The 26,311-nt window shown below is 48.9% G+C and overlaps 1 protein-coding gene across 6 annotated transcripts in view; it reads right to left on the reverse strand.

The window, feature by feature from the left end:
* The window catches only part of MYO1C (myosin IC), a 393,404-nt gene that overhangs the window by 13,414 nt on the left and 353,679 nt on the right, over nt 1–26,311 (reverse strand). For all 6 annotated transcript variants that reach the window (XM_082245855.1, XM_082245858.1, XM_082245856.1 and 3 more), the window contains exons 29-30: nt 13,687–13,757; nt 448–545 (exon numbers count right to left, since the gene is read on the reverse strand). In XM_082245855.1, coding sequence (XP_082101981.1) covers nt 448–545; nt 13,687–13,757 — 169 coding nt within the window. The remainder of the gene's footprint in view (nt 1–447; nt 546–13,686; nt 13,758–26,311) is intronic.

Here is a 26,311-nt window from a genome sequence, read left to right on the forward strand (position 1 = left end):
GAAAAATGTGAGGATTTTAATAGTATGTGATGTACCTTTTCTTTTTGCCTAATCAATCAGCGATATTAGCTAACTTATATAATATGTTACCCATAAAGTCAAGTCACATGGAGGCTTTGGATAGTCAGCGTAGGGAACAGGATGGGTTGAGCTATATATATATATATATATATATATATATATATATTTTTGGGTGGCACCATCATTAAAATGGTGTAGAAGCTAAAAAAAAAAAAATCACAGCCTACTAACTTCATTGTACAATCCAGTGATCATCTTCGATACTTACATCTGTGGCCCATCCAGTATCATGTATTAATGGCACTGAATCCTTTTTGCTCACCTGACCATAGCATAAGTCTCTATCTGACTGCAGTTATGGTACATCTTTACTTTTGAATATATTTTATGTTGGTGACAATATAAGAAAAGGTAATCTACACATACCTTCCCTGATTAATGTTGATATTATTGACTCTCTCAGCAGTTATGGCAACTTTTGTCAGTGTTTCAATCACATGATCGCTTTGCAGAATTGCATCTCCCTGAAAAAAAAAGTGATGATGATGAGACAAAGCTGACTCACAAGTTTAGTGTGTATTACATAGCAAGCGCTAGAGCAGTGTTTTTCAACCTTTTTACAGTCGAGGCTTACTATAAAATTAATTGCTAATCCTGAGGCACCTCATTCTAAAATGTAAAAAACTATTCTAAAAGTTTTACATATTGCAGCAGCATCCATACACGTAGGAACCCAACATTAGAGGTGATGTATTCTTCCAAAGCAAATACACATTTGCACACTGGTACTCACTAGTATTCTTCTCCCTCAATTTCTCTCCCTTACTCAACTGTGACCCCCATTTCTAATAGAGAGGGGCAGAGGAGTGGCAAACAAGGATGCTGTGCAGGGGCCTGACGTCCTCCTTATCAACCAATGAGGTCACTGGTTGTTAGGACGCTGGTAGCTAAAAGGTTGCAATAGTGCAATGAAAACCTGTGGCTTTGTGTAACCAAAAGGCAGGCTTGATCCACCTACTGGCATGAATAGAATTTTTGGGCAATTTTGGGGCACCCCTGAAGAAACCTGAAGGCACACTGGTTGAAAAAGGCTGCTCTAGAGGAGTCTACTGGAATACTGAATAAAAGCCTTATTCTCATGGTCATCTTATATGAATAATACTGAGACAGTGATTACTGTATATATTGGGTTTTGTATATGTAAAGGCATATCCTTTAACCACTTTCCGACCGGCCCATTGTAAAAACACGGCCGCAAAGTGGTTGTATAGTTCTGGGAGGGCGTACATGGATGTCCTCCCAGAATTGCGCTCAAGCGCGCGCCCCCTGGGGCGCGCACACGGGAGTGTCCGTGCTCGCCGGGTCCCGGGGACCCGACGCATCACGGATCGTGGTAAAGGGCCAATGAGAGCGGTCCTTTACCACGTGATCGCTCCGTCCAATGACGGAGCGATCACGTCACAACAAACCGGCGCATGTCCGGTTCATTTCTCTCCTTTCCTCGGACGCTGTACACAGCAATCAGTACAGCGTGCGAGGAGAGGAACTGCAGCTGCACGCCTCCTCTGCCTCAACTGTGCCTCATTCGTGCCCCATCCATGCATCATCCGTGCCCACCCATGCCACCTCAGTGCTCATCCATGTCACATCCATGCCCACCTCAGTGCTCATCCGTGCCACATCCATGCTCATCCGTGCCTCATCTGTGCCTGCCCATGTTGTCTCAGTGCTCATCCATGCCACATCCCTGCTCATCCATCCCACATCTGTGCCCGCCCATGCCACCTCAGTGCTCATCCATGCCACATCCATGCTCATCCATCCCACATCTGTTCCCGCCCATGCCACCTCAGTGCTCATCCATGCCACGTCAGTGCTCATTCGTGCCACATCCATGCCACTTCAGTGCTCATCCGTACCACATCAGTGGTTATCTGTGCCACATCAATGCCACATCAAAGCCACGTCAGTGCTCATCCATGCCACATCAAAGCCACATCAGTGCTCATCCGTGCCACATCCGTGTCACGTCAGTGCTCATCTATGCCACGTCAGTGCTCATCCGTGCCACGTCAGTGCTCATCCGTGCCACGTCAGTGCTCATCCGTGCCACGTCAGTGCTCATCCGTGCCACGTCAGTGCTCATCCGTGCCACGTCAGTGCCACGTCAGTGCTCATCCGTGCCACATCCATGCCACGTCAGTGCTCATCCGTGCCACATCCATGCCACGTCAGTGCTCATCCGTGCCACATCCATGCCACATCAGTGCTCATCCGTGCCACATCCATGCCACGTCAGTGCTCATCCGTGTCACGTCAGGGTGCTCATCTGTGTCACATCCATGCCACGTCAGTGCTCATTCGTGCCATATCAATGCCATGTCAGGGCTAATCCATGCAACATCAGTGCTCATCAGTGCCACATCCATCCCACGTCAGTGCTCATCAGTGCCACATCAGTGCTCATCAGTGCCACATCCATTCCACGTCAGTGCTCATCGGTGTCACATCCATGCCACGTCAGTGCTCATCCGGGCCACATCCATGCCACATGAGTGCCACTACAATGCTTATCAGTGCCCTACAGTGTCTCACAAAATTGTAATGGGAAGTCAGAAAATGACGGTGCTGCCTGCATGTTGGGCCTCTGTATGTGGCCAGGCTGTGGAAAAGTGTCACATATGTGCTATCGCCATACTCAGGAGGAGTGGCAGAATGTATTTTGGGGTGTCATTTTTGCTATGTACATGCTATGTGTTAGAAATGTCTAATAAAACTTTGTGTAAAAAAAAAAATGCGTTTTGGTTTTCTTTCCACGTTTTCCAAAAACTTGTGGGAAAAAAACGACATGTACAAAAGACTCATTATGCCTCCTAGATCATGTGTTGGGGTGCTTTCTTTCCAAAATGGGGTCATTTTGTGGGTGTTTCCATTGTCCTGATGCTTCAGGACTTTCAAAAGTGTGATAAGTCGTCAGAAAATTATATGTGTAATTTTTGCTTCTTGAACACCCGACGGTGCTCCTTGGACGTTGGGCCTCTGTATGTGGTCAGGCTGTGGAAAAGTGTCACACATGTGGTATCACCATACTCAGGAGGAGTAGCAGAATGTATTTTGGGGTGTAGTTTCAAGTATGCCTATACAGTGTGTAAGAAATAACTTGGTAATATGACCATTTTGTGAAAAATAATTTATTTTTTTTTTTTTTAAATCTTCCTTTTGCAAAGAATTGTGAGAAAAAATTACAACTTCAAAAAACTCACCATGCCTCTTACTAAATACCTTGGAATGTCTACTTTCCAAAAAGGGGTCATTTGGGGGGTATTTGTACTGTCCTGACTTGTTAGGGTCTCAAGAAATGAGATAGGCCGTCAGTACTTTAGGTGTGATCAATTTTCAATGATTGGCACCTTAGCTTGTAGACTCAACCTTCACAAAGACCAAAAAATGTATACTTATTTGGGTTATTTTTACTAAAGATATGTAGCCGTATAAATTTTAGTCAAAATTTATGAAGAAAAATGATAAAATTTGCAAAATTTAAAACCAAAAGAAAGAAAAATGCATTTTTTTTTTACAAAATTTTCAGTCTTTTTTCATTTATAACTCAAAAAATAAAAAATCCAATTATGATTAAGTACCACCAAAAGCAAGCTGTTTGTGTGAAAAAAAGGATGAAAATTTCATATGGGGACAGTGTTGCATGACTGAGTAATTGTCATTCAAAATGTGAGAGCACTGAAAGCTGAAAATTGGTCTGGTTAGGAAGGGGGTTTAAGTGCCCAGTGGGCAAGTGGTTAAGTAATTGCTAGAAGTACAGCAGTTTAGGATTTAGTTGAGCCCACGGCTAAATGGGAACTAAGCAGCAACTCCCCCAATCAGGTTTCCGTTGACATATGTATGAAGGTATGTAGCACACGATGTAGGTTTGTGGTACCATTCTGACGGTTAGCCCTCATTTACAAGTGTGAGAGAGGGGTGGGAAAAACTGAATTTTTGTAAAATCTTACCGAAAAATTCCTTTCTCTGAGTCCTCCGACAGTCGCTGCCCACTCATACAGTCTTCACCAATGGGTATTGACCTCTTATCCATAGGAGCAAGCTAGGCATAAGACTTGTTAAAAACAAAGCATTTACATAGACACACCTATGGGGGCTGTCCCACTGGTCCAATAACCCCCCTGCTATCAGCCATCCCAACTCAGTTTGGTAGCAAGCAGTTAGAGTCCAAGAACCACAAAAAGAGGGGCGGGGGCGGCGACTGTCGGGAGGACTCAGAGAAAGGAATTTTTCGGTAAGATTTTACAAAAATTCCGTTACGTCCTCCGACAGTCGCCGCCCACTCATACAGTCTTCACCAATGGGATGTCCCAAAGCTGTGTAGACATGAGGGATGGGAAACGCAACCGTCAGAAAGGCAACGCAGTAACCACCTCAGAGAAAGGAACCTTACATGAACAGAAAGGTAACCTGCTGGGTAACAAAAAAGGCTCAACAGGAGCAACAACCCAGGAAAGCAAATAACCAAGGGGATAAACAACCTCAATAGCCAGGGACCCGCAAAAAACCAGGGTCCCCTCACGGTACTGCCGCACAGAGAACTTTGCGGCCAAAGGAGGCATCAGCTGATGCCAGAACATCAATTTTGTAGAATTTTGAGAAGGTGTGCAAAGACAACCAAGTCGCAGCCTTACACACCTGGGCCACCGAAGCCTGATGCCGGAGGGCCCAGCACGCACTCACCGATCTGGTAGATGACAGGGAAGGGCGGAACCCATTCCTTCAACGAATAGGCCTATTCAACTGTCTGTCTGATCCATTTCGAAATGGTCGCCATCCGATTTCCGAAAGTATTCAGTTGACGACAGGTAAACCCTGATCGCCCGGATAACATCCAAGGAATGCAAAGCAACCTCCTTAGGAGTCCCACAGAGCGAAGGCAAAACAATGTCCTCATTAAGGTGAAAGTCAGAGACCACCTTTGGAAGAAAGGACTGGTTAGGTCGCAAGACCACCTTATCCCTATGAACCACCAGGTAAGGGGAGCGGCAAGACAAGGCCGCTAACTCCGACACTCTGCGTAATAGATCTTACCAGATGAGGATTTTCTAGCCTTGAGTAAGGTAGGAATGACCTCTGAGGAAAGACCCCTGTCTCTCAGGACCTGGCTTTCAACAGCCATGCCATTAATGCCAGCGACTGTAAAGCAGGATGGAAGATCGGTCCCTGAGACAGTAGATCTTCTCGCATTGTCAGCCGCCACGGAGGCTCGACGGCCAGGTGAATGATGTCCGCATAACAGGACCGGCGTGGCCAGTCGGGCGCCACCAGAATCCCCAATGTTGGTTCCGAGGCCAACCTGCGAAGGAACCTGGACAACAACTGAATCGGAGGAAAGGCGTATATCAGACGATACTGATGCCAAGGCACCACCAGCGCATTCGAGGCGTCTGCCCGAGGATCGCGCGTTCTTGTCAGGAACCTTTCCACCTTGTTGTTTAGCCGAGACGCGAACAGATCCACATCCGGGGATTCCCATTTCGCACACAGCATCTGAAACACCTCCGGGTGCAGGGACCATTCCCCCTGGTCCAGGGTCTGACGGCTCAGATAATCAGCCTGCCAGTTCTCCACACCCGGAATGTGAACTGCCGAAATCGACGGGACGCGAGTCTCGGCCCAAGACAGAATACTGGTCACTTCCCGGGCACTCCTGGTGCCCCCTTGGTGATTGATGTAAGCCACCGCCGTGGCATTGTCCGTCTGCACCCGTACAGGACGGCCCTGAAGACGATCCGACCAATGGAGCAGGCACAGCCCGATCGCTCTCAATTCCAATATGTTTATGGGGAGTGAGGATTCCTCCACCGACCAAGTGCCCTGGGCAGACAGGTTGCCCAGGACTGCACCCCAGCTCGACAGGCTGGCATCTGTGGAAATCACTGTCCATAGTAATGGCCGGAAGGATCTTCCGTCCGCCACAGCCAGGGACTGAAGCCACCACAGAAGATCCATTCTGGTCTGGCGACTCAGAGACACCCTCAGATCCAAGGACTGAGGCAGTCTGTCCCAAATGCCCAGGATCTCCGCTTGGAGAGACCTCGTGTGGAACTGTGCAAACGGTATCGCCTCGAAGGCTGACACCATCTACCCCAGGGACCGCATACAGGTCCTGAGTGACGAGGATTAATTTTCCCTGAGGGCCCTGACCTCGTTCTGTAGGGACCGGAGGACAAGCAGGAACACCTTTGCTTGAGCAGAGTCCAGAACCATTCCCAAGTATGGGAGACGAACCGAAGTAGACAAAGTCGACTTCTGAACGTTGATGGTCCAACCGAACTCCTGGAGCGTCTGAACCGTAGTGGACAGATCGCACAGCAGGCTCTGGCTGGCACTCGACCTTAACAGGAGATTGTCCAGATATCCCAAGACCGCAATGCCCTGTGCCCGTAACAGGCCCAGAACGGGAGCCAGCACTTTGGTAAACACCCTTGGAGCCGAAGCGAGACCGAAAGGTAACGCCACAAACTGATAATGTTCCTCCGCGATCGCGAATCGGAGGTACCTCTGATGACCCTCAAAAATGGGGATGTGTAGATACGCATCCTTCACGTCGATCGAGGCCAGGAAGTCGCCTGGACTCAGGGAGGCTACCAACGAGCGAAGCGATTCCATGCGGAACTTCCGAACGCGCACAAAGCGGTTCAGAGCTTTCAAGTCCAGAATAGGACGCACATTGCCCTCCTTTCTGGGCACAGTGAACAGATTTGAGTAAAACCCGCGAAACCTGTCTCGATGAGGCACCGGGACAATCACCCCCTGGGCGAGAAGATCTTGCACCGCCTGATGCAGGTCCTGTAACCGCCCTGGGGTCAAATGAAGATTTGAGGGAAAGAATCTGTCCGCCAGCCGCGAAAGGAATTCGATCTTGTAACCCGATCTAATGATTTCCTGAACCCACCTGTCCGGAATTCGGAGCAGCCAAGGTTGGAGGAAACCGCGCAAATGTCCCCCCACCCCTGAAACGGGTGAGGGCGCCCCATCAGGCAGAGGCGGACTGGGGCGCCCCACCAGCATGGCCGGATTTAGGTTTGCCCGCCCAGGGCTTTCTCTGGCCACCCTGGCCCTTGAAGGGTTTCCCCTTGTTCTGTGCCTTGAAGGCACGAAAGGACCCCTGATTTGGTTTAAAGGAGGGGCCCTGCTTACTGCGGAAAAACTTGCCCTTAGGATTCTGGGGCAGCAGAGTGCTCTTGCCCCCAGTGACCCCTTTTACCAATTCATCCAGGGATTCCCCAAACAGGCGAGACCCCGCATAGGGGATGTCAGCCACCGTTTTCCTTGAAGTCTGGTCAGCCAATCAGCTTTTCAACCATATCAGGCGACGGTTAATCACCGCGACACTGGACAGGTGCGCAGCTAATGGGGCCTCATTCAAGGCCGCATCACACAAATACATGACTCCTTGATAAATCTGGTCCACCGTCGCCATGGTAGTAGGGGGAGCAGAATCAGCCACGAGGGTGCGTCTCAGCACCTTAGTCCAATCGGCCACAGCCTGAGCCGCCATGACAGAGGCGAAAATAGGCTTTAGCAGGGAACCCGCCACCATGTAGGCATGGCAGGCAAGGGATTTCATCCTCCTATCCGTAGGATCAATAAACACCGGAGAATCTTCGGTGGGTACCAGAGTGGCCTTGTTTAACCTGGCCAGTGTGATCCACCTGAGGGGTCACACACCAGCGCGAATCCGTAGGAGACGCAAAGGCATAAAGGAGCTGAAACTTCTTAAATGACGCCTTTGATCATTCACAGTAGCGTGAAACTCCGCGGGGCAAGGGAACACCTGCACCGCCTTGCGGGTCCTGTGTGTACCAAAAGAGGACACAATTCCCGGAGGATTGGGCTCATCCTCCAAATGTAGTGTTTCCTTAATGGCAAGAATTAGCGCATCCATAGCTGCGCGGTCCTCGGCAATCCCAGGGGGGGAATCATCCACCCCTGCAACCTCCGCCTCCCCCTCAGACAGAGAAGAGCGAGACCCTTCAAGGGGCACGCCACCCACGGCAACCATGTCAGATTCAGAATCAGAAGACAAGGAAAAACGAGACCTTTTTCTGTCAGCACGTTCAGTCATAAGAATATCCACTTTGGATACCAAAGTCGCCACTGCGGCAGACAAAGTAGTCAGAGCAGAAGATTCAGAGGAACCCGAATCCCCCACTAAGGCTGTGGGAAATTTGCTGTCCTGCGATTCCATAGTAAAAAAGTTTGTTTTTTAAAAAGGTACTGGCCCTTTAAACGCGCCGCGGACCCCCGCAGCCCACCGCTACAAGACTGTGACAAAACAGACCCCTGAGCAGGATAAACTGATAGCCAGAAGAATTTGCACACACACAAAAAAAGGACAGCAGACAGACCCCCACGAGTGTTACCACCGCAGCCGATCTCTTCTGAGCAGAAGGAGGAAGTGATGTCACCGCAAGAGACTGAACTGAGACTGCAGGCCAAAGAAAAATGGTTGCCTATAGAAAGTAATGGGAGGCTTCGGTAAAATGGCCGCCGACATGTGCTAGGAACGAACGTTTTGCCACACACAAGATGGCGCCGCAAGGCGCCAAAAACACACCACATTCAATGCTGTATAAGCGCCCACAGTGAAGCCAGACATGCTGCCCACACCTAAAATGGCGGACCGGCGGTGTTTTACCCCCCAGCGGTCGCCACACGTGTCTGTGCCTCCAAGAAACACCCTAAGGTGACACAGGAGAGGGACCCCCACAACCCACACAGCGCAAAGACTGAGAAAAAACCCCCCGTAGGGACCGGAATCAGGGAGCCCAAAAAAAAACGCACAGACATGAGGGGATAACACAGACACACAGGACTACCAGCCCCAGACATGACACTGAATGTAATTACCTGTACCCGATGGCGTGGGGTGCCTCTCATCGATGGAAACCGCCCACCCTCAGATGGCAGGGGTGCCGTCAGACAAAAACGCAGGACGCTAACAGTACACGAAGAACTGTGGGGAGACGTCCAGGCGAGGTAGCCACCTCGCAGGCTTGCATCCCTGAGGACAGGGATGGGTCGTTTGCGAGGCCAGGGCGAATACATAGCCTGCTAAACGCTCGATGGCGGGCTGGGATTCCATCAGGCCCTCTGTCCTGGAAAACCAGGATGACCAGTCTGACTCCCAGCTCCGCAACGCCGTCATCATCTTGAAGAAGTGACTAACTAAAAGCTGAGAAATAAACAGCTAGTAATGTGAAAGAAAAAACACATTCCCTGAAATAAAATCATAAAGAAAAAGAAAGAAGTCTGAGACTGTAGTCCCAGCACAGGGAGAGCCTATCTCACTCCTAACTAGGCAGAAGACAAACTGAGTTGGGATGGCTGATAGCAGGGGGGGGTATTGGACCAGTGGGACAGCCCCCATAGGTGTGGCTATGTAAATGCTTTGTTTTTAACAAGTATTATGCCTAGCTTGCTCCTATGGATAAGAGGTCAATACCCACTGGTGAAGACTGTATGAGTGGGCGGCGACTGTCGGAGGACGTAAGAGAAACATTGTGTTTGAGCCATGTATTTTCTGCCCCCGTTACTGCTGAGGCACTGGCTGGAGGTGTACACATGCTATAGAGCAATGCCTTGGTTCACGGCCGTGGCAGGGCATTTGTGCCACAGAGTGCAATACATTCAAGTGAATGGTGCCACGCTGGACCCACCCCCCAACGCGCATGGTTGTCTGGTAATTAAGATGTTAACACAGGCGGTGAGGAGGCAATACAATTCCTCTTCACAACTTCTATGCTGTCTGCAGATTACATTTCAGATAGCATTAAAGAAAGTCTAAACGAGGCCTTAAAGGAGAAGTTCACCTTTAAAATGCACATTTTTTTGCAGGTAAAAAAATATGCACTATTTTTTTTTGGAGCCTAAAAAGCATTGCACCAGTGATCACCACTGCTGGTGCCATGCAGGGCTTCTGCAGACTGTCAGTGTAAGCTGTCTGCCGTACATCATACGGACAGACAGTTTTACACTGACAGGAAGAATCCTTGAACTACCACAGCTCATGGATATATCCATATATCGAGGGCCGATCTGCACTTTCCCCGATATATCGGAATCGGCCACAAAGGTGACCGATATTGCCGATATTTAGGGAAAGTGGCTGTACCGGAGTGATGCCTGCAGCTAGAGGCATCACCCCGGTACCGGCGTCTATAACTGACGGTCGGCTGTCTTGTAATGACAACCGATGCGGCTGAGAAGCCGCTCGGCTGTCATTACAAGGAGCGGGAGGAGATGTCCCCCCCACTCCCGCTGCCTTCCGCAGCTCACCCAACCAGCCTGCACGGCCACCGAAGACCCGATCAAAGCCGCATTCGGCTCTGATCTGGTCTCCATGTAAAAACCCGGAAGTGATGTCAAATGATTTTGCTGTCTTACGTCTGGGCCACTTTTTGCCATTCGGCACTGTGCGACTTTAACTGACAATTGCGCGGTCATGCAACGCCGTACCCAAACAAAATTGACGTCCTTTTTTCCCACAAACAGAGCTTTCTTTTGGTGGTATTTGATCACCTGTGCGATTTTTACTTTTTGCGCTATAAACAAAAAAAGAGCGACAATTTTGAAAAAAATAACATTTTTCACATTTTTTTATATGAAATTCCCCCCAAAAAAATTTAAAAATCTAAATTTATAGTTTTAGGCCAATTTGTTTTCTGCTACATATTTTTGGTAAAAAAAATAAATAAATCGCAATAAGCCTATTTTGATTGGTTTGCGCAAAAGTCATTGCGTTTACTAACTAAGGGAAAGATTTCTGTCGTTTTTGGTGTTTTTTTTTTTTTTTTTTTTTAATGAGTAATGGCGGCGATCTGTGATTCTTTTTGCGGGACTGCGACATTGCGGCGGACAGATCGCACTCTTGACTGACATTTTTGACACTTTTGGGGGTACCAGTGACATTACTACAGTAATCAGTGCTATAAATATGCACTGTTACTGTAAAAATGACACTGGCAGGGAAGGGGTTAATTTTTATTGGTGATCAAGGGGTTAATGTATGCCTGGTGCTTACTGACGTGTGTGGGGGGAGGGGACTATGTGACACAAGGACAGATCGCAGGTTCAGCTATGCTGAAATACTGCAATCTGACCCTGCCTGTCACTTAGGAGATCCGCCCGCTTTGTTTACACAAGCGGGCGGATCTCCACACTCGATTCCCCGACGATCGGGGAAAAGCAGCTCGATCGCAGCTGCTCCTCCCCTGGCCCGACTCCCGCTGTGACTGAATACAGCGGGAGTGAGCCTCCGGCGGCGCGCGCACGCCGCCGAGGGGGGGGGGGAATGTCTGGCGACGTAGGTCTACGTCGCCAGACGTTATCGAGCCACTTTGCCGCAGTAGAGCTCTAGTGAGCAGCGGTAAAGTGGTTAAAAAAAAAATATTTTTTTTTTTTTCAAATGTACGAAAATATCGGCCGATACCGATATGCAATGGCCAAAATATTGGTTGATCACTAGCAGGAACATGTTACATGTTCCACCCTAAAAACACATAGAACATGTAACATGTTCCCATAGGTGACCTTATCCTTTAAGAGGAAGTGCACTTTCATATAAATGTACCTTATTATTTATGCCCCCCTTCACTGACCTGACAGATTCCTCCCCTCCACAAACGCATACTTACCAAGATCCGATGCCTACAGCCTCCTGAGCTTGTTGACATTTAGCACTGCAAGACCTCTCTCCCTGGCTATGTCTGCGCACTGAAGCCCCGAAGACTTGTATGGGGCTCGCCAACCTTTGCCTCCTGAGTAGGAGACAAGTCCCACAGCCTCCTATGGCGCTCTGCTGCTACTGTGTGGGCACGGCCAAGATGAGAGCACCTGCGGTGCTGGATATCAACACAGGAGCCTGTGCCTGTGGGTGTTGTATCTAGAAAATTATGAATCTGTGGAGGGGAGGATATATTATGTCAGCAGGGAAGGGCAAAAAAATAAGTGCACTTTGTATGAAAATGCAATTAAGCCCGGGACACACGGGCTGAATATTGGCCGGTTTAACAAAAAAATGCCTGTATGTACACCAGCCTGTCCGACAGAAGCCGGCTGAATAGGCATGCTGGAAAGCCAGCAGCTGATCAGGATCCGATAAGTGCTAGCAGCCAATGGCCGCGAGTGCTGGCTGGTGTGTTCTCTAGGGAGTGGGGGTATACCCCTGTCAGACCATAGCTCAGCAGGGAGAACTGGTGTCCCTACTTCCTTCTAACTGGAATGCTCGCACATACAAAAGTAACAGACTGCCATAGTTCTCCTGTCCTTCTGCCATTTTCCTACCTGTAATGGCGATTTCCAGGACAGGGACATTGAGTCCCTGTCCCGGAAATATTATGTAGATAAGGTTGTTCTAAGGCAGGCCAAAGATTATGCAAATTTCTTCCCTTTCACCACAGGTGGAAGAAAGTAAAATTGCTAATACCCCCGTAAACACAATCAGTGTTGATGGGAGAATCCTTCCAGCAGCACTATTGTGTTCTGCTGGCAGGGAGCCTTCCCTGCCAGCAGAACAGAATGATTAGGGTTGCTGGCAATAAATGGTGGCACTAATCATTTGGGAAAAACCCAAAATATGAAAATGGACTGTTCCTGATGTCAGCATAGTCCTCAGCATAGGATCGGTGAGTTTAAACCTTATGCTTACCCCTAAAAAAAAAAAACAAAGTCGACCCATGCAGTGCGGGCAAAGCCCCACTACATGGGGTAAAAAAAAACCTAAGCGTGCCAGCCTGGTAACTAGCATTTTCAGGTTAGTAATGGCAACACTCATATTTCTATTATCAAACAGGAATTATATAACGCAAATAGTTTGCACAGCTCTTATGACAGATTTACTTCAAAGAGTTCCAAAGACCTCAACAGAACCATCAGCTTCCAATATACAAATGGTGATTCTATAAAGAGTATTTTGATTTTGCAGTCAAATCTGTAAAAACCCCACTGTATGTTTGTTATATATTCCTAGTCACAGAACATACCTACATAAAAAAATACATTCTTACCTTTTAACACTCTCTGAGGAGGTCTCATAGCAGATACTGAACAGTCTCACAAAGTTGCTTTCCCCACACAGACTATGGATATCCATCATTAACATAAAACAAATAAACCCAGCTTCTAAAACTTTTACCTTTTCTTAGGAAAAGACAGTATTCACATCTAATATACAACTGATATTGGAGATCTGCCTGCACAGTACAGACAGGGTTAATTATGGTACACAATAAGTGCCCAACCTTTTTTTTAAATTCCACCAATAAATTCAGTTCAGGGGTAAAAGTAAAAAAAGCTAAGCAACAAATTTGATCTAATTGATTAAAGTTATGCTATGTGGATGACAACATGTAACATATATAAAGTAGATATCACAGTAGGTGCTACATTGCATTACACACAGCAACTATCAGTTATTCACGTTTGAAATACACAACTGCACTAGTTTACAGATAATCAAATAGTTGCAATGTATTCAGAAAACAAGGTTTTCTTGTAGCTGTAAACATTGCTATATGAACAAGTGTTTTTATATGCAGACAAATAAACATTTTTTATAATATAATTTCAGGAATAAAGGAGGACCAAAGACTGTACCTTTTGTTTGTTGTCTTCACATTTAACATGAAGAACAAACAGGTTGTCACTTAGGCTGCTGACCGAAATTCCTGCAACACATAACAGAACAATGACTGTTACAAATATATATTTTTTATTACAAAAATGGATCCACGGCAAGTATGGAACCCTTATCCCTAATGTAATCTGTGGGGCAGCAGCCTCCTACTGAAATTCCTTCGTTTTTTTTTTTTAAAAAGTGTAAATTCCCTACAAACATAAAACCTAGTGTTATTTGTCAAACTTTTAGTTGAAGACCTCAAATCCTCTTCGAATAACTTTACGTCATCACAAAATCAAACTCTTAAAAAGTTAAACGAAAAATTATTTGATCATTAAACCGTCTGATAAAAGGTAGAACTCCTACTAGTTCTAATGTGTCATGAACAATATTTACATATATGTCATGAAGAATTAGACAAGTATTGGTATGCAATTTACCACACAATAGTGGGTAGTTTCCAAAAGATTTCTATCAAGTTATTGATAAAGCAGTTAAACGACATTTGTGTAACAAAAAAAAAAAAAAACACAAACCAAAAAAAAATAAATATAAAAAACAAAAAAAAAAAACTTTTGAGTTTCTAAAATCCCACAATGCCAACATTTATGGTCTTCCACTTCCAAAAATCCACAAAAATGTACAGGACCAAGACACACTGAGCTGTCCTATAATTTTGGGTGTCAACTTTTCAACTCAAAAGGCAAGCAGAAGTCCAACAAGTGGGACACAATCATGAAGTGGAACGAAATTTTTTGGATATTTCAAACTTTTTTAACAAACTGAAAAATTGGGCATGCAAAATTATTCAGCCCCTTTACTTTCAGTGCAGCAAACTCTTTCCAGAAGTTCAGTGAGGATCTCTGAATGATCCAAAGTTGACCTAAATGACTAATGATGATAAATAGAATCCACCTGTGTGTAATCAACTCTCCGTATAAATGCACCTGCACTATGATAGTCTCAGAGGTCCGTTTAAAGTGCAGAGAGCATCATGAAGAACAAGGAACACACCAGGCAGGTCCGAGATACTGTTGTGGAGAAGTTTAAAGCCGGATTTGGATACAAAAAGATTTCCCAAGCTTTAAACATCCCAAGGAGCACTGTGCAAGCGATAATATTGAAATGGAAGGAGTATCAGACCACTGCAAATCTACGAAGACCTGGATGTCCCTCTAAACTTTCAGCTCATATAAGGAGAAGACTGATCAGAGATGCAGCCAAGAGGCCCATGATCACTCTGGATGAACTGCAGAGATCTACAGCTGAGGTGGGAGACTCTGTCCATAGGACAACAATCAGTCGTATACTGCACAAATCTGGCCTTTATGGAAGAGTGGCAAGAAGAAAGCCATTTCTTAAAGATATCCATAAAAAGTGTTGTTTAAAGTTTGCCACAAGCCACCTGGGAGACACACCAAACATGTGGAAGAAGGTGCTCTGGTCAGATGAAACCAAAATCAAACTTTTTGGCAACAATGCAAAACGTTATGTTTGACGTAAAAGCAACACAGCTCATCACCCCAAACACACCATCCCCACTGTCAAACATGGTGGTGGCAGCATCATGGTTTGGGCCTGCTTTTCTTCAGCAGGGACAGGGAAGATGGTTAAAATTGATGGGAAGATGGATGGAGCCAAATACAGGACCATTCTGAAAGAAAACCTGATGGAGTCTGCAAAAGACCTGAGACTGGGATGGAGATTTGTCTTTCAACAAGACAATGATCCAAAACAAACAGCAAAATCTACAATTGAATGGTTCACAAATAAACATATCCAGGTGTTAGAATGGCCAAGTCAAAGTCCAGACCTTAATCCAATCGAGAATCTGTGGAAAGAACTGAAAACTGCTGTTCACAAACGCTCTCCATCCAACCTCACTGAGCTCGAGCTGTTTTGCAAGGAGGAATGGGCAAAAATTTCAGTCTCTCGATGTGCAAAACTGATAGAGACATACCCCAAGCGACTTACAGCTGTAATCGCAGCAAAAGGTGGCGCTACAAAGTATTGATTTAAGGGGGCTGAATAATTTTGCATATCTTTATGTTTGAAGCCTGAAATGTGGCAAAAGGTTGAAAAGTTCAAGGGGGCCGAATACTTTCGCAAGGCACTGTACCTGTGCCACATTGACGGAATTATCTTACTGTGGGCAGAACCCATGAAAGACAGAAGTTGTCAAACAAACCTGATTTATTTTTATGAGGAGGTAAGTAAAACCTTAGACAGAGGGTTGGCTGTGGATGTAGTATACTCTGACTTTGCAAAAGCGCTTGACACAGTTCCCCACACACGGCTAATGTTTTAAGGTAAAGTCTACAGGCTTGGAAAGATCAGTTTGTAAATGGATAAAAATTGGCTAAAAGATAGAATTCAGAGAGTAGTGGTTAATGATTCTTACTCTGAATGGTCTAAGGCAGGAGTTCCTGGGGGTCGGGACCCACTGGAGGGTCACGAGCTGCGTTTGAGCGGGTCGCACCGCGCTGGAAATCACAGAGAGGGCCCCCGCTTAAATTGTGCTGTGCGAGCCCGTGCAAATTACAGAGAGCCAGAGCAGTCAAATCGGGATGGATTCAAGACCCCGTCCACGCAGTTTACAGTAAGGGGTCCTGCAAGTTGTTTGAACTTGGCGTTGAGTTATTCACTTTAAGGTCAACACAGAGGACAAGGGGCCCTCTTTACGTCTAGAGGAAAACAGATTTAGTCTCCAAATACGGAAAGGTTTCTGCACAGTACACGCTCGGCATCCTTCCGGGTCCGCAGTGTTTCCGCCCCAAGGAGCCGTTCACGCATGCTCCGAAACCGGCTACCGCCCCTCGCGTCATTACTTTTGTGCGGCCCTCCAGTGAGGTATGCGCTTCACCGCAGTCCCCTGATTGGTTCTCCCCTAGTGTCATCTCCTGGCTGCTGGCCAGCCTCAGGGACGGAAACACAGCAGACCCGGAAGGACGCCGAGCTATGAAGATAGACGCTTACCTCCATGTAAGTTTTTAATATGTGTCAATAAAATAATTTACATCTGCTACACTGAGTGGCGCCTTTCTCTCTTTTCTGCATATTCGAATATACAGTGATTGTGAAACAAATTTCCATGAATTTTCCAAAACTTTGTGTATTAAATTATTTTCCAGGCCTATAAATTGCCATTTTAAAATTCCATGACTTTTCCAGGTTTTTCATGACCGTACAAACCCTGACCGTAAGAGCTGTGAAAACGTGGAATAGAATCCCTCCAGAGGTGGGTCTGGATAGCTCACTAGATTGCTTTAAAAAAGGCCTGGATTCTTTCCTAGGTGTACATTTTATAAATGGGTACTAATATTTATAGGTAAAGTTGATCCAGGGAATATCCGATTGTCTCTTGGGGGATCAGAAAGGAATTTTTTTCCCCTGGTGTAGCAAATTGGATCATGCTTTGCTGGGGTTTTTTCGCCTTCCTCTGGATCAACTCCGGGTATAGGATTGTGTATATGGGATTGTATGGCTGGGTTTTCTTTACTTTTTTTGTTTTTTATTGGTTGAGCCAGATGGACTTCTGTCTTTTTTTCAACCTGGCTAACTATGTAACCAGTGGATTAAATACATGAATTTACAAAAATGTACGTGAAACTGCCTTTTTTAGACGTTTAAATTTTCAGAAGTGAAAATCTACTTCAAACCAAAATATATTGTAAACTCGTGGGAACACTATGTTACATGCATGAAGTTCCCACCCTAAACATTATATACAGGCAATTTCAGTTGGCCAATATTGGCGTATTGGACAGAACTGTTCACTGGAAGTAGACTTCAAGAGAGCTAAAAACCTATAATCCAGACTGAAAGAAGGCAATAAAATACAGAAGCAGGCATTGTAACGGACAAAAAGTACCCCTTCCTGATTTATTTAATTGGTTGAGTGCATCACCAAACAGACGTCTTCCTTGAAAAGGCATACGTGTGAGGTGTCTCTTACAGGCACGCTTTGCGGTCCAAAATTTTAACTAGAGGATCCTACTCATAAGAACACAGATAAGAGCCATCCTGACATGTTTCAGGGCATCTACACAAAAGAAGAGCAGAGAGAAAGTAGTGGGTAGTATGTGCAGGAATCTGTCAGAGCAGTGGATGGTGTATATAGTTCTTTAATATTTCTTAGTATTTTTTTTTTTTTTTTCATTTTTTCAAAATGCTTTTTGGGGGCCAGTGAATGCTGTCAGTAGGGCAGTGGACTGTGCAAGTAGAGCAATGCACAGTGTCATAAAAGGAGGACACGGGGGGCCCGGAGGAGGACAAAGGGGGACAGTCAGTGGATGATCAGTGCAGTGGTTGGGGGCAGTTACAGCAGGGCTACTGTTAAAAATCATGGGCCCCCCTACAGCCTACCTGATGGGGCCCCCAACCCAGCCCCTGCATACCTGCCTAAAAGAATGCAGCTTTGTCTTCAAGGTGGATAAAAGGGAGAAGTAGTGCTCAGTCAGGGGGGGTGGGGGGTCCTGATGCTTAGTGGGGAGAGATTGGGGATCTTGGTGCTCAGTGGGGAGAGTGGGGGGTCCTGGTGCTTAGTAGGGAGAGATGAGGAGTCCTGGTGCTTAGTAGGGGGAGATGAGGGGTTCCTGGTGCTTAGTAGGGGGAGATAGGGCAGTAGGGCAGTCTTGGTGCTTTGAAGGGGGGGGGGGAGAGATAGAGCGGTCTCGGTGCTTATCGGGGGGGGGGGGAGAGGTAGGGCGCTCTTGGTGCTTAGTGGGGGGGAATAGGGCAGTCTTGGTGCTTAGCGCGGGGGGGGGGGGGGAGATAGGGCGGTCTTGGTGCTTATCGCGGGGGGGAGAGATATAGGGTGCTCTTGGTGCTTAGTGGGGGGGGGGGGGGGGGGAATAGGGCAGTCTTGGTGCTTAGCGCAGGGGGGGATAGGGCGGTCTTGGTGCTTAGCGCGGGGGGGGGGGGGAGAGATAGGGCGGTCTTGGTGCTTATCGCGGGGGGAAGAGATATAGGGTGCTCTTGGTGCTTAGTGGGGGGAGATAGGGCGGTCTTGGTGCTTAGTCGGGGGGGGGGGGGGGAGAGATAGGGCGGTCTTGGTGCTTAGTCGGGGGGAGATAGGGCGGTCTTGGTGCTTAGTCGGGGGGGGGGGGGGAGATAGGGCGGTCTTGGTGCTTAGTCGGGGGGAGATAGGGCAGTCTTGGTGCTTAGCGCGGGGGGGGGGGGGGGACAGAGAGAGAGATAGGGAGGTCTTGGTGCTTATCGCGGGGGGGGGGGGGACAGAGAGAGAGATAGGGAGGTCTTGGTGCTTATCGCGGGGGGGGAGAGATATAGGGCGCTCTTGGTGCTTAGTGGGGGGGAGATAGGGCGGTCTTGGTGCTTAGTGGGGGGGGGGGGATGGGGCGGTCTTGGTGCTTAGTGGGGGGGGCGGTCTTGGTGCTTAGTGGGGGGAGATTGGGGATCTTGGTGCTCAGTGGGGAGAGTGGGGGGTCCTGGTGCTTAGGGAGAGATGAGGAGTCCTGGTGCTTAGTAGGGGGAGATGAGGGGTTCCTGGTGCTTAGTAGGGGGAGATGAGGGGTTCCTGGTGCTTAGTGGGGGGAGATGAGGGGTTCCTGGTGCTTAGTGGGGGGAGATGAGGGGTTCCTGGTGCTTAGTGGGGGGAGATAGGGCAGTCTTGGTGCTTTGAAGGGGGGGGGGAGAGATAGAGAGGTCTTGGTGCTTATCGCGGGGGGGGGGGGGGAGAGAGAGATAGGGCGCTCTTGGTGCTTAGTGTGGGGGGGGGGGGGATAGGGCAGTCTTGGTGCTTAGCGTGGGAGGGGGGGGGAGATAGGGCGGTCTTGGTGCTTATCGCGGGGGGGAGAGATATAGGGTGCTCTTGGTGCTTAGTGGGGGGAGATGGGGCGGTCTTGGTGCTTAGTCGGGGGGAGATAGGGCGGTCTTGGTGCTTAGTCGGGGGGGGGGGGGAGATAGGGTGGTCTTGGTGCTTAGTCGGGGGGAGATAGGGCAGTCTTGGTGCTTAGTCGGGGGGAGATAGGGCAGTCTTGGTGCTTAGCGCGGGAGGGGGGAGGAGATAGGGCGGTCTTGGTGCTTATCGCGGGGGGGAGAGATATAGGGTGCTCTTGGTGCTTAGTGGGGGGAGATAGGGCGGTCTTGGTGCTTAGTCGGGGGGGGGAGATAGGGCGGTCTTGGTGCTTAGTCAGGGGGGGGGAGATAGGGTGGTCTTGGTGCTTAGTCGGGGGGGGGGGGGAGATAGGGCAGTCTTGGTGCTTAGTCGGGGGGAGATAGGGCAGTCTTGGTGCTTGGCGTGGGGGGGGGGGGGGGTGGGACAGAGAGAGAGATAGGGAGGTCTTGGTGCTTATCGCGGGGGGAGAGATATATGGTGCTCTTGGTGCTTAGTGGGGGGGGGATAGGGCGGTCTTGGTGCTTAGTGGGGGGGGGGATTGGGCGGTCTTGGTGCTTAGTGGGGGAGGGGGGGTGGGGCGGTCTTGGTGCTTAGTGGGGGGGGGATGGGGCGGTCTTGGTGCTTGGTGGTGGTGGGGGGAGATAGGGTGGTCTTGGAGCTTAGTGGGTGGGAAGGGGATAGGGCGGTCTTGGTAATTAGTGTGGGGGGGGGAGATAGGGCAGTCTTGGTGCTTCGTGGGGGGAGAAAGGGCGGTCTTGGTGCTTATCGCGGGGGGGGGGGGGAGATATAGGGTGCTCTTGGTGCTTAGTGGGGGGGGAGATGGGGCGGTCTTGGTGCTTAATCGGGGGGAGATAGGGCGGTCTTGGTGCTTAGTCGGGGGGGGGGGGGGGGGGAGATAGGGCGGTCTTGGTGCTTAGTCGGGGGGGGGGAGATAGGGCGGTCTTGGTGCTTAGTCGGGGGGGGGGAGAAGATAGGGCGGTCTTGGTGCTTAGTCGGGGGGAGATAGGGCAGTCTTGGTGCTTAGCGCGTGGGGGGGGGGGGGACAGAGAGAGAGATAGGGAGGTCTTGGTGCTTATCGCGGGGGGAGAGATATAGGGCGCTCTTGGTGCTTAGTGGGGGGGAGATAGGGCGGTCTTGGTGCTTAGTGGGGGGGGGGGATGGAGCAGTCTTGGTGCTTAGAGAGGGGGGGGATGGGGCGGTCTTGGTGCTTGGTGGGGGGAGATAGGGTGGTCTTGGAGCTTAGTGGGTGGGAAGGGGATAGAGCGGTCTTGGTGCTTAGTGGGGGTGGGGGGGGATAGGGCTGTCTTGGTGCTTAGTGGGGGGGGGGGGATAGGGCAGTCTTGGTGCTTAGTGGGGGGGGGGGGGAGATAGGGCAGTCTTGGTGCTTAGAGGGGGGGGGAGATAGGGCGGTCTTGGTGCTTAGTGGGGGGGAGAAAGGGCGGTCTTGGTGCTTAGTGGGGGGGATAGGGCGGTCTTAGTGCTTAGTGGGGGGGATAGGGCGGTCTTGATGCTTAGTGGGGGGGTTAGGGTGGTCTTGATGCTTAGGGGGGGGGATAGGGCAGTCTTGAAGCTTAGTGGGGGGGGGGGGATAGGGCGGTCTTGGTGCTTAGTGGGGGGGAAAGGGCGGTCTTGGTGCTTAGTGGGGGGGGATAGGGCGGTCTTGGTGCCTAGTGGGTCTTGGTGCTTAGTGGGGGGGAGATAGGGCGGTCTTGGTGCTTAGTGGGGGGAGATTAGGGGGATCTGCCAGTCAGGGGGGGGAGGGGGCACTGGTTCTCCTTACCTGGCTGCTTGATCCGTATGGAACCCTGTGTAGCAGAATCATCCCCCTCTCTTTTCTTCTCGGCTGAGTTTTCTAGTCTGATCTAGAGATGCCAGGGGATACCAGTGTGGTGATAGCTAAGAGGATCTCACAGAGGCGAAAGCAAAAGAAAATGTCCTCTGCTCACTGCCAGGCTGTGACTGATAACTCATCTATTGCAGAGCCCAGCAGAGAAAGCCAGTGGTGGAAGTCTTCCTTTGCTGACACTTTTTGTTCACATGGCTGAGCTGTCACTGCACTGGCTTCCCCAGCATCCCTCCAGGCATGCAAGCTACAGGAGCAGCGATAACACCGTCAGTTCTATCAGCGGTGGCGCCCCCCCCCTTCCTTCAATGCGGCACCCGGGACCCTCTGGATAAAAACATGGGCCCCCACCGCTGCACCAATCATCCCGGACAACCCCCCAGACATATATTCCATGTGTGCAGGGTGGGTCAGAACACAGTGGTTTTGTACTTACCGTAAAATCCTTTTTTTCTCAAGTTCGACAGACGTAGCTCCATATCTTCTTTAGACCATTGGGTTATGCTCCTCCAATCAGGAATAGGACACTAGGCTGGAAAAAGCTTTACCATGCCTATGGGGGCTGTCCCTGCAGGCATAAGCCCACACACTCTGCTACAGCATCTAGTTTCGTTGCAAGCAAGTGTTTACAAACAAAAAAAAACCCCATTCGCTCAGAAGCAGAGGGGCGGGTACTGCGCCTGTCGAGAAAAAGATTTTACGGTAAGTAGAAAAATCCAGTTTTCTCTGTCGTTCATCGACAGACGCAGCTCCATATCTTCTTTAGACAATTGGGTAGGGCAGTATTTTCATGAGGGGTGGGAAGACCACGCAAAGAAGAAAGTAACTCCCCAAAGGCTAAACGTAGCCAACCAGGTAATATGGCGCTCAACCAGAAACAACTGGAGCTCACCTAAAAAACACCATCAAAAGAGAACAAAAAATGGATTTTTGTAAAATCTTACCGTAAAATCCTTTTCTCTTAGCTCATCGACAGACGTAGTCCTCGGTGATACACCACCTTCGGGTTATGTTAGCTCCGCAGGAGCAGGACTAGACAGGAAATTAAAAAGCTCTGGCCACACCCTAGGGGCAGTCCCAGAGGGTATATCCTCTCTCTCTCTGCCTCAGCAAATCAGTTATGTGAAAAAGCAGTGCTTAGAGAATTTAACCCAACCCAACTCCAAAACAGAGGGGCGGGGACTACGTCTGTCGATGAGCTAAGAGAAAAGGATTTTACGGTAAGATTTTACAAAAATCCATTTTTCTCTAGCGCTCATCGACAGACGTAGTCCTCGGTGATACACCACCTTCGGGACGTCCCAGAGCAGTATCACAACTGAGGGGTGGGAAAATGGAAATCAAATCCCAATCTAGAAGGCCCAACCGGTGCCAACTAGAAGTTTACAATGCTCATCCTTAATGATGAGACTCAACAAAAAAATTTTCAAACAGAAAAAAACCCTCGAGGTAGACCACCGGTCTCCTCAAATTGCGGCCTGCAAAACCTTGCGACCAAATGAGGCATCCGCCGATGCCGTCACATCAATTTTATAGAATTTAGTAAAGGTATGTACCGACGACCAAGTGGCCGCCTTACATACCTGGACCACTGACGCCTGATGGCGAAAGGCCCAGGAAGTACTGAGCGCTCGAGTGGAGTGCGCCCTAACAGGGAACGGAGGACTCTGACCCTTAATAGAATAAGCCTGTACCACCGTTTGTCTAATCCATTTGGCAATGGTCGCGGCAGATGCAGGCAAACCCTTTCTGGGGCCATCCGTGATCACAAAAAGTGAATCCGTCTTACGGAATGATTCCGTAGCTTTCAGGTATACCCTGATTGCCCGAACCACATCCAAGGAATGCAACGCATGTTCCCGATGATGCTTGGGCTGAGGACACAAGGAAGGTAGTACAATATCTTCATTCAGATGAAAATCTGAAACCACCTTAGGAAGAAAAGATGGCTTAGGATGAAGTACTACCTTATCCCTATGAATCACTAGGTATGGGGACTGGCATGATAATGCAGCCAGTTCTGACACCCTGCGAGCAGAAGTAATAGCCACCAAGAAGACCACCTTCTGGGATAAAGTAAGCAAGGGAATCTCCCTGATGTTTTCAAAGGGAGGTTTCTGTAGAACCGACAAAACCAAATTAAGATCCCAGGGCGGTAAGGGCGCGCGGACTGGAGGAGCCAGGTGCCGCACCCCCTGGATGAAATTCCGCACCAAGGATTTGGTAGCTAAAGGTTTCTGAAAGAAGATTGCTAATGCTGAAACTTGACCCTTGATGGTGCTCAAGGCTAGCTTCTGCTCAACCCCTTGTTGCAAAAAGGCCAATATTCGAGACACCGAATAGGTACGTGGAGGAAATCCTAAAGATTCGCACCACGCAATATAAGTCTTCCATGTGTGATAATAGACTTTGCTGGAAGTCGCTTTCCTTGCTTTAATAAGGGTAGGAATGACTGAAGTAGACAAACCTCTGTCCTTCAGTACTTGGGTCTCAATGGCCAGGCCATTAAAACCAGCGACTGTAAAGCACGAAGGTAAATAGGTCCTTGAGACTACAGACACTCCCTGAGACGAAGTTCCCACGGAACGTCTGCGACTAACATGTCCAAGTCGGCCAGGCCGACTTGAAGAGGCCAGCCTAGAATTTCTAGGACCACTGGCGCTGATTGGATCTGAACCAGGCGTCCCTAGAGCTATCTGGCCCCGACCATCCGAGAAAGTCTGGTCGTTTTCTGTTCCCACACATTTATCAGATACCTGATAGTTATCAGGAAAGGTGATCTTTTCTGGTTGAACCTCAGGGACCGAAGTCACCCGACTAGAGGCTACTTGGCCTATCTGGTCAATCAGATCCGATTCCTGTGAGGTTTCGGGACTAATCTTAGGAAAAGGTAAAGGAAAAGATCTATACAGGGAACGGTAACTACCGCTTCCTGTACTTAAATGTTGGAAGGGAAGAATCGCACCGGTAGTAGTGGTTGATGCTCGATCTAATGTCCTGAATACCGGTGAAAACGTCCCCCCACCCTGAAATCGGGTGGGGGCGCACCTTCAGGCTGTGTACTCCTTTACTTCGGGTTTGGCTGGGTTGGTCCTCTGCTTGTCCGACCAGCCCTTCTTGAACCCTCCTGGAGGAGTCTTGCCTTTCCCGGGAGTACCAGCCGGGCGCCCTTTATGGGCGGTAAAGAAAGGTCCTCGCTTGTTGCGAGGTCCCTTAGCTTTTGCAGCCTGTGGCAAAAAAGTACTCTTGCCCCCGGTGGCATCCTTAATGATTTCATCTAGGTTGGCTCCAAATAGACGATTCCCCTGGAAAGGGAGATTGGTCAAAGTCTTTTTGGAACCTAGGTCAGCTGACCAGCATTTTAACCACAGCACACGTCTGAGGATCACTGCTAACTTAGATGCATGCCCTAACAAGGGAGTAGTGTCCAAGGCTGCGTCACAGATAAACCGTAGCCCTTGTATGATCTGTTCTATCAAATCAGATGTCTCCTGGGGAATATCTTTTCCCCTAAGATCTTGGCGTACCATTTTCGCCCATTCCGTAAGTGTCTGGGAAACTAGACCAATAACAATTACTGGTCTAAATGCTGACCCTATCAGAGAAAAGATAGTGCGGGACTCCGCTTCTATCTTTCGATCCACCGGATCCTTAAAGGACGAAGTGTCCTCCACTGGAATAACCGTGGCTTTATTCAGCCTGGAAATAGGCGGATCCACGACTGGTGGTACCGTCCATTTCTTAATGATGGATTCCTCAAACGGATAGCGTCTAGCAATACGCTTGGAAATAGTAAAGGTACGTTTAGAATGCTCCCATTCTCCTTTAATCTGATTACCAAAACATTTAGGTACAGGAAAAGCCTTCGCCGTCTTGATGGGCTTATTAGTCCCAAAAGGCCTCTCTGTTTCAGTTGCCTCTGCCGGTAAAGCCTCAAGTTTTAAGGTTTCTTGCACTGCCACAACTAGTGCGTCCACCAATGCTTCTTCCTGAATTATAGCAGGAGAAGAAGCGTCCTCCTCACTGTCTGAGGGGGCTTTACCTGGGATAACAGCCCTTGCAGAGGAACCTGCAACTGCAGTGACCATCTCTGAATCAGAGTCAGAGGTGTCAAATAGTATAGGGGTAGGCGGGGGTCGCTTTCTTGACCCCCGTCCCTGACAGGCCGCCTCCACCCGAGCCACCATAGACTCCATACTCTGTGCACCGGCGGGTCCCGAGGCCCCCTCGAGGGAAACAGGTGGGGGAATATGTGTGGCAGGGTCCATAATAACTCCAGTTACTTCCTGGATGATATAATTCAAAGTAAAGAAAAAAACTTTTTTTTTTTTTTTTTTTTGACCCTCAGCGCCACAAAAAAACCCCTTAGTGTTACCTGCTAGGGATCCCTATCGATCGAGAGAGAGAGAGATAGACCCCCAGGCTCACCACTTGATGTTCAGAGTTGAACTGCAACAGCTTACAGCGCTGTCTTAGACAAACAGGAAGTCTTTTGGCTGGCTGCCCAGGAAGAAAGGAGGCGGCTCCGCCCCTCTGCACGCCTTCCGGCGCCTCCCCCAAGCTCCACGAGGTGTAGAATCACCTCAAACATGGCCGCCCCCATGCTGGAGACACGAGGCTACGCCAAAATGGCGGCTCGTGCGATCTAGCAAAAAAAATGGTGGCGGCCTGTGCTGACTAGCGGTGTGCTGCAGGCACACAACACTCTCTCTGCATGGGGATCTGGCGTGGTTGGCGGTACCGGCCCTGGCGGACCGCATGGCCGTTCGGGAGGCCTGCTATTAGCTGGAGATCTGACTTGGAAGGCAGTCTACATGTCCATGGCTTCTGACTGGTAGGTAGCTTATACTAACCCATAAGATTCCCAGAATGCCACAGATTACATCTTTAAAACATGTATACA

Source organism: Pelophylax lessonae (genome assembly GCF_965119305.1).
Source record: "Pelophylax lessonae genome assembly, chromosome: 2".
Classification (NCBI taxonomy): domain Eukaryota; kingdom Metazoa; phylum Chordata; class Amphibia; order Anura; family Ranidae; genus Pelophylax; species Pelophylax lessonae.